This window comes from Vicugna pacos, chromosome 2, assembly GCF_048564905.1.
Source record: "Vicugna pacos chromosome 2, VicPac4, whole genome shotgun sequence".
NCBI classification, from domain to species: domain Eukaryota; kingdom Metazoa; phylum Chordata; class Mammalia; order Artiodactyla; family Camelidae; genus Vicugna; species Vicugna pacos.
In genome coordinates, this window is record NC_132988.1 from 117,835,948 (window position 1) to 117,844,622 (window position 8,675).

At 44.5% G+C, this 8,675-nt stretch overlaps 1 protein-coding gene across 1 annotated transcript; it reads left to right on the plus strand.

Moving 5' to 3' along the window:
- The first annotated feature begins 6,241 nt into the window (after nucleotides 1–6,241).
- BLOC1S4 (biogenesis of lysosomal organelles complex 1 subunit 4) lies at nucleotides 6,242–7,617 on the plus strand. The gene has a single exon (XM_006220544.4). It carries the CDS (start codon nucleotides 6,305–6,307, stop codon nucleotides 6,950–6,952), a length of 648 nt encoding a protein of 215 aa, XP_006220606.4. The 5' UTR covers nucleotides 6,242–6,304; the 3' UTR covers nucleotides 6,953–7,617.
- Nucleotides 7,618–8,675: the final 1,058 nt, after the last annotated feature.

Consider the following 8,675-nt stretch of genomic DNA (forward strand, 5'->3'; position numbering starts at 1 on the left):
TTTTCCTGACACTGCTTCACACCTGCACCCCACATCCCCGGGGACGGGTGACCAACGGTCAGTGCCCCAGTCGATGCGACCCCCACTCCTGGTCAATAGCGTTCCCCAATTACCTTTAAAACCTTTCCCTTTACGCCTAGTGCTTCCCAGCCGCCCACGCAAACGGGAGGACTGACCAGGTGGACTGGCAGCCGTCACCCCGCGCGTGTTTGCGGCCCTTTCACCGCACGGCCAGACCCCTTTACTGTCAAACCTCGGGCAAGACCAGGGAGCGGGCATGCGCGTCCCCATCCCTGCCCCGCCCCTGCCCCGCCCCTTCTCAAGTCCGCCTTTTGGAGCGCACGTGGTTTGGTAGACGTTTGCGCGAGAGCTTGTAGGACTTTTTTTCCCTTTAATTCTTTTAAGTAAAGCGATTCTCCAAACTCTGTATTTTAATAAGACAGGCTGGCGTTCATACACTTACTACCCAAGCACCCACTGCTCCAAGTGCTTGTGTGAACTCATTTAGCCCTCACAGCACACCTATGAGATAGGCGAAGAACTGTCCAGAAGTCGTGCTCACGGTCACAGTTTGAACTCAGAGCTCCTTGGGTCCACAGTCCCTGCCCGTAACTGCGGCACGTGCTCCCTCTTCTGGGACAGGGCCCTTAAGTCAAAAGCTGCAGATGATGACAAGGCCCTTTCCTCCCAACGCCCCACCCCTGGCTCTCGGACTTAGGGTCTGGGGGACTTCTCACTCGCTGCCTTGGGTTGTCTGGTCAGTAGGTTCTTGAACTCTCTTCATCAGACTGTAAACAACCCGAGTTTCCCTCTGATTTGGCTCTGTCCTCAGCCCCTCTCGGCAGCCTGGCTGCAAGTAGGACCTCAGGGAATGTTTTAGGGAGACCTTCTTCCCTGAAATAGAAGCACTGCTACCAGACTGCAGGCTCCTTACAGGCAGGTTCTGGTCTTGGTCACTTCTGGTCTTGGTCACTGTTACCCAGGCCTGAAAAATAGCAGGAGCAGTAAATGTTGCTTTAATACTCATTGAACAAAAATGTTTGCGCACCAGTAGCGTGCATTGTGGACTGAATGGAGTCTGTTTGTAGGCTTGTTCACCCAGTGCCATGCTAACATTAGTATGCAGGGAATCCTGCTCACACAAGTGCCACAGATCAGAGCTTCAGTTTTCCTGTATGATAAATAAAGACCAGTGGTCCAAGAGAGAACATTTGTCATTGGGAATGAGGTGGGAAGCCCCATGAAAAGACCAGCAGGACCCCCAGGCAGGGCCACTACTTTCCCACTAGCGCCATCCAGTTCCCTGGCTCTGTGGTATTATCTGGCTTTTTGCTTCTGTAAAATGGCTTGCTTCTAGGAAAGCGGAATTTACCCCTAAGATTCTATTGGCCCCCAAAGCTCACTCCTGATTGGTCCATTTCTATCACTCCTGATTGGTCCATTTCTAATACCTTATTTGCATATGATGTTGCAAAATTTTGCAAAATCTAGACTGGTAGCCTATAAAAGCCTACATAAACCTACAGACAGGGTCCAGAGCTTGGAGTGTTAACTCCTTTGGGCCTGCTGATGTAATAAACCTGAGTTCTCCAACCCTCTGAGTGCTGCTTGGTTTCTCACCAGGATCCAGGTTGCTGTAACACTGAGCTGTAACACACTTTGCTGTAACAGTAAGAGATGTAAGTAAGATTGTTGCTGATAACTAGGTTCTTGCCCCATTGCAAAAAGAGTTTAGAGACAAGTCGCAGAGGTTAAGAAAGTTAAGTGAGGATTTATTAAGGGGTAGACAGTACACTCTCAAGGGGAGAGTGGGCAGGCTCAGGTGAGCTTCTGCCCTGAGTTTCCTTGGCAAGTTGGTTATATAGAGCGTAGCAATGAATGAGTGAAATATTCACTGGGGAGGGAAGGGTTTGCAGTCGTATTCCCTGATTTTCATTCCAAGGGAGGGAGGGATTTTTGTCCTTATTTAGTCTGGATCAGAAGTGTCATGGTGCCAGTTTATGATGGGTACATCTAATCTGCAAGGCTAATTTTATTGAAATGAAGACATAATGAGCAAAAGGTTATATTCAGACACTGGAGATTCCTACCATTTCCCACTTTTCTTTGTTGGCCCCCAGGCCACTTGTTACCCCAAAATGTGTGACTACTTATCAGCCCAGAGGTTCCTGCTTTCCCTTCTCTTCCCAGAGACCCCTGGTGCTTACATAATGTAGAGATTCCTCATTTGGCCTGTGACCCTCCTTTTTGTCCAGTTGCTGCCATTTGGTCTGGGTCCCCCTTTCTCTGCTCATATCTAGCTATCTGCCTGCTTTAACAAGATGATGTGATTGACAGTGTTTTGCAAATATCAATGCAGTAGATGTCAGTGGTGGAAGTATTACAATTAGTACAGGACAGTATGTGGGGATACTTGATGCCAAACGTTCTGGAGTTAGACAAGTCCAGAACTAGGTCCTTGTTCCTCCCATTACTTACTCAACAACCTTGGACAAGTTGATTAACCTGAACACATCTCTCTGTGTCTCAATTTCCACCTGTCCCTAGGGTGGGCATTAAATGTATGATCCTTAATGATCATAACATGAGATCCATATGGCCCCTAATAATCATATGACATGGTTTCCCCAAGATTTCACACCTCCTGTCTAGATGTGATTATTAGTAGTGCCCCCTTTCACTCCCAAAACTGTCCTCATTTGATAAATCGGACTTTATAAAAATCATGAACTTTTGTTCATCAAAAGACACCATTAAGAGAGTGAAAGGGCACACCACAGAGTGGGAGAAGGTATTTTCAATACATATAACTGAAAAAGGACTTACATTCAAACTGTACTAAGAATTTCTACAGATCAATGAGAAAAATTCAATTTAAAAAAGGGAGAAAGACTTGAGCTGGCACTTCACAAAAGGAAATATACAAATGGCCAGTAAGTATTAAAAAAGGTGCTCGACTGCATGATTCAATAGGGAAATGAAAATTAAAACCACAATGAGATAGCACTATACACCCCCTAGAATGGCTAAAATGTAAAATATTGACACTACCAAGTATTGGGGAAGACGTGGAACACCTGGGACTCTCATAAATTCTTAATGGGTGTCTTAGTCTGCTCGGACTGCCACTACAAAATACTGCAGGCTGGGTGGCATAAACAACAGACTTTTTCCCCATCACAATTTGGAGGCTAGAAGTTTATGATCAAGGTGCCAGTATATTCAGTTTCTGATGAGATCTCTTCCTGGTGTACAGATGGCCACATTCTTGCCGCAGTCCTCACATGACCTTTTTGTGTGCATACAGGTGGGGGCGGGGTGGGGAGGGAGAGAGCAATGAGCTCTGGTGTCTCTTCTTACAGGGACACTAATCCTATCAGATCAGCACTCCACTCTTATGACCTCACTTAACCTTAATTACTTCCTTGCTCCAAATACAGTCACACTGGCTGTTAGGGCTTCAACGAGTGAATTTGGGGTGGTGGGGGGAGACATATACATTCAGTCCGTAACAATAGGAATGTAAATTGGCACAACTTTGGAAAACTATTTGGCACTATCTCTTAAGACTAAACATGAACCAACCCTATGACCTAACCAATTTGATGCTTTGGTTTACAGTAAAGAGACAGTACATTTTTCCACAAAAAGATACACAGAAGAATATTCATAGCAGCTTCATTGTAATAGCCCTAAAGCTAAAACAACATAAATATTCATCAGCAAGAGAATAAATAAATAAAATAAATAAATTGTATATTCCTTCAATGCTATATTAATTATCTATTGCTGCATAACAAATTGCCCCAAAGTTTAGCAGCTTGAAATAACAGGTATTTATTATCTCACAGAGTTTCAGCACAGGACATTTAATTGGGCTGTAGTCAAGGTATCAGTTGGGTCTGCAGTCATCTCTGGGCTTGAATGGGGCTGGAGGATTCACTTCCAAGATGGCTTACTCATGCAGTTATTGGAAGGAGGCTGTTTTTTGCTAGCTGTTGGTAAAAGACCTCAGTTCCTTGCTATGTAGCTTTCTCCACAGATGTCCACAAGAAGTCAGCTGGTTTTCCCCAGAGCAAATGATTTGAGAGAAAGAAATAACATGTCCTCTTATGACCTAACCTCTTAAGTCACACACCACCATTGCCGCCTTTTTCTGTTTACTGTGAGTGAGTCACCATGTCTAGTACACACTCAACAGGGAGGAATATACAGGAGTGTGAACAACAAGAGGTGGAGACCATTGGGGGTCACCTTGAAGTCTGGCTACCACAATCTGCTCTCTAGCCACTAATGATTCATGTCCCTCTAACATGCAAGCCACACCCTCACCCAAGGTCCCCAAAAGTAGCATCCTATTGTAGCATCAGCTCTAAGTCCAGAATTTTGTTATCTAAATTAGGTCAAATGTGGGTAAGTCTCCATGACTGTGGTTTCTTAAGTCCAGACCCTAGACCACAGTTCTACGCCATCTGTAGAAGTTTAAAACTAAAGAAAGAAATTATTTGCCCCCACACATCCAATATACAATTGTTGGACAGGCCTAGGATAACTGTTACGAGCATTCCTGTTCAAATATGGGGAGAAATGGGAGGCACAAGTGAGTCACTGGTGCATAGTAATTTTTCGGCCCACTCTCAAAGTTGAGGAATAATTCTCCGTGTCTCAGCTCTATCATCTAGGCTCTTGGCTCCACCTTTTGAAGCACACTTCCTTTTTCATGTAGCATGAGTTTACAGATGAGTAATTTTCTCATCCTGTTCATGCTTTTAGAAGTTTGGAGGGTCCAAAGGCCTTTCATTTTGTACCATCTCAGTCCCTTCTAGTCCAAGGTGCATTGTTTCTTCTGATATAATGATCTTAAAAAACTGTAGTTTTCCTGTGAATCTCATTCAGGCTCACTCCATTAGACAAAAGGCCCACCTTCAAATCCCTTTGGATAAGCCCATCTCTACAATGGGCTTCTGTTGATAATGCCAAGGGACAGGTCCTTAGGCTTCCTAGAGACCCTATTGTTAGAGAGACTCTGTGAGGCACATCTTCAATCTCTTTAAAGAACTGTTATTCTGACTAAGTGGTACTTTGAGCCACCATCTTTGATATTTGAGATTTTTTTTTTAAGATTTTACATCATTTTCCTCTCTGTTTTTCTCCATTCAACACATAATAATGGAGCAACTGGAAAATGGGAGCAAATATTTTAGACAAAGTTGACTTTTTCTTATTTAACAATATATTAGGCCACTAAAGGAGGTGGAGTTTGATGATATGAAATTATTTTAAGGCAGGACAGGATTACTTTTAAAAATAAAATTCTCTCTCTGCCCATTTGGGCCACTATCCCTCTTTAGACTGGATGGTGCACCTGCATTATACATTAACTAGATTCCTTTAGAAGACTCAGGAGTGCCTGCTTGCCACCCCTCATCCCCCCCAAAAAAGCAGTTATCTCCTGGCACAAGGAAGGTAACGCCTTAGAAGGTAACATTCCTTTCTCAAGCCTGTAAGGGCTCACGGTGACCCACTACTCGCCTTGTAGGTGTAGCTATGGAATATGTAAACTGTCAGTATGTTCCTTGTTGAGTAACCCTTTGTCTGGAGAACATATAATTGTGCTTTGACCCCCAACTGGCGGAACAGCCCTCAGCACTCTCTGAAAGATTGTCTCTTAGATTATAATCCTCAGGCTGGCTTGAATAAAATTCCCCATTTCTTTCTTTGATTGACTATTGATTAAGAGATATTTTACAGTCACAATTCCTTGGTTTTTCTGGCAGTGTCCAGGATTTGATCCCTACTATAAAGCCATTTCTTAATTTTGTTTCTTTATTTTAATCATCCGAAGAGGCTGAGAACTTTCAAAAAAAAAAAAAGTTTTAAACTCATCAAGAATATAAAGCTTTATCAGTCCACCCTCTTGCTTTTCTCTCTTCTCTCTCAATTTACTATAAACAGCCAGAAGAAACTAAGGGCGGGAGGGAGATCTTCATGGGTCCTGGACATATTCTACATCTTGACCTGAATGGAGACTACATGGTTGTATGAATATGTAAAAAGTAATCAGTGTGTACACTTGAGATACATGAACTTTATCGTATTCCTGTTACACCTTATTATTTTTTTAAAAAAAGTGCTGTAGGTGTGCGCGCGTGCACGTGCGCGGGCGAGCGGAGGCCAGAAGCGAGCGAGCGCGCGTGCGTGCGCGTACGTGCTCGCGCGGTGGCCGGAAGTGGGCCTGCATGTTGTGCGTGCGCGTGCGCGCGGAGACCGGAAGCGGGGCTGGCAGTCCGGGCCGTCGCTGGCCATGGAGGATCGGCCGGTGGACTGCGAGCCGCCGCGCGAGGGGTCGGCCGAGGAGGCCGAGCCCCAGGTTGCGGCCTGGAGCGGGGACAGCGGCAACGTGTCCCAGAGCCACAGCAGCGCCTCGGGGCCGTGGGAGGACGAGAGCGCAGAGCTGGGCGCGCCGGGCCGGGACCTGCCGCTGCTGCGCCGCGCCGCCGCGGGCTACGCCGCCTGCCTGCTGCCCGGCGCGGGGGTGCGGCCTGAGGTCGAGGCGCTGGACGCGAGCCTGGAGGACCTGCTCACCAGGGTGGACGAGTTTGTGGGCATGCTGGACATGCTGCGCGGCGACTCCTCCCACGTCGTCAGCGAGGGCGTGCCGCGCATCTACGCGAAGGCCGCCGAGATGCGGCGGGTCTACAGCAAGATCGACCGGCTCGAGGCCTTCGTCGGGATGATCGGCTCCAGCGTGGCCAGGTTGGAGGAGCAGGTCGCCAGGGCGGAGGCCGAGCTGGGGACTTTTCCCAGCACATTCAGGAAACTTCTGCACACCATTAACGTGCCCTCCTTCTTCAACAAGGCGCCTTCCAGCAGGTCCCAGCCGACTGGCTACGAACCCCCCGTCCTGTTTCGGACCGAAGACCACTTTCCCTGTTGCGGCGAAAGACCTTAAATCTGAGTCCGCCGGGCAGTGCTGCAGGAGGACGCGGTCTCAAATTATCTCGAGTATTAATTAAATCAGTTGGAAGTCCTGTTACTAGACATACATGACATTGGTGTATGGAATTTTAAAGGGTTTTTTTGTTGCACAATTTCCCGCTGTCTTCATTGTTTCACGTAGGATGTATGATTTTCTACGTCTTCCAGTTCAAACTTGAAAACTGGTGCGGAGCGGGGTGGGGGGAAGGGAATCCGGGAAGTAAAATGAATGAACTTAGTTCACTGTGCCAGAAATGTTATTTTTATGGATTTTACAGGTCAACTAACTGTTACTTTTTCAAGATTTGTATATTTGTATACTCTTAAGAAAAACTACTGAACCTTTAAAGCCTTGTTATTTCTATCCTAACAGTGATTCCGTTTTCTATAGCTTACTTTTAGGGTAGAAGGTAAATTATTAAACATTATACTTAGCTTTCCATATAATGGTTGTAAGCCGAAGGAAATTATACAGTTTCTGAGAAAGTATTGACTTACTGCAACTAATTCTGAGGCTGATTCTGAAGGTACAACCTCACAATCTTAATTTGTCCACAGCAAAAAGATCTATACGTAATTGCCAACGTTTGGTTTATCATTTAAATAGTAATAAATTTAAGTTTTACTGAAAACGCTTTCCATCTGAAAGGGACTTTACATATTTCCCTTCTTGTTTGAAAGTTGACGTGTTGTGCATATGATTTTAGGAGTGGGTAAAAGAAAAGTGGCTTGGGGCTAGGGTCTAAGAAGCTTTGAGAGGAGCACCCCAAATGTTAGCTACTGTTTCACAGAATTATTAATGACAATGGTTTAACTGTTCATTCTGAGGGGAAAGAATTCTTAAATCATTTGTGTGAACTGCGGGTGCTAGGATTTTGTTCTTTCACAACCTGACCACGTGGACTTCTAAGGATCCCCTGCAGGTACAACAGGCTTTGATTTTGGTTTTCCTCTGTTTTATAAGGTGGTCCTTGCAGGCAGCAGAACGCAGACAAGCATACAGCTCAGGCTGCTTTTGTGCCATTTGTGACAGGTCGTTGGGGTTGATTGAGTAGGTGTATTCTCACTTAGCTCCGTATTACGAAGAGTCTGATCTTGTAATCTCAACCTTAGTTTTCGTGGACCTTCTGTGTAACACAGTTGCATTTTTTAATTCAGGCAGCTCACTGACAAATTGAAGAACTCCTGAATTTAGAAATGGGAAGAATGAGTAACCTACATTTAGTATCTGGCGACTGCTGGGCAGTGCTCTAAGGATTTATATGCCTATGACATACTCACTGAATATGAAAATAGATTGTTTACATAACATGTATATTACTAAAGTGGTTTTTAAACTTGTGGTGAATATTAAAAGTCAGTAATTAAGACAAATTACGAAAAACTTGAATAACTTTAAAGCTGAAATTTAATATCTGCATAATAGAAACCCCAAATTCCAGAACACATAAGTTAACAAGTGGGCTATAAAGTAAAACTTTCCTAACTAGAAATAGATAATGTTGCTATATATATATTTATATATATAAATACGTATATGTATATATATATATATATGAGAAAGTAAATCGGGTTGAGAAAATTAAAAGTATAATAACCAGTGGAAGAGTGAAATTCAGCTTAACAGTTTTTAAAGCTAATCATAAACAGTTTACTGGCAGGACATTTAAAAAAACAGTCCTGGTTTAGAAGATAAT

Excerpts from the sequence above, each read along its gene's own strand:
- BLOC1S4 (XM_006220544.4), top strand. The coding sequence starts at position 6,305 with ATGGAGGATCGGCCGGTGGACTGCGAGCCGCCGCGCGAGGGGTCGGCC.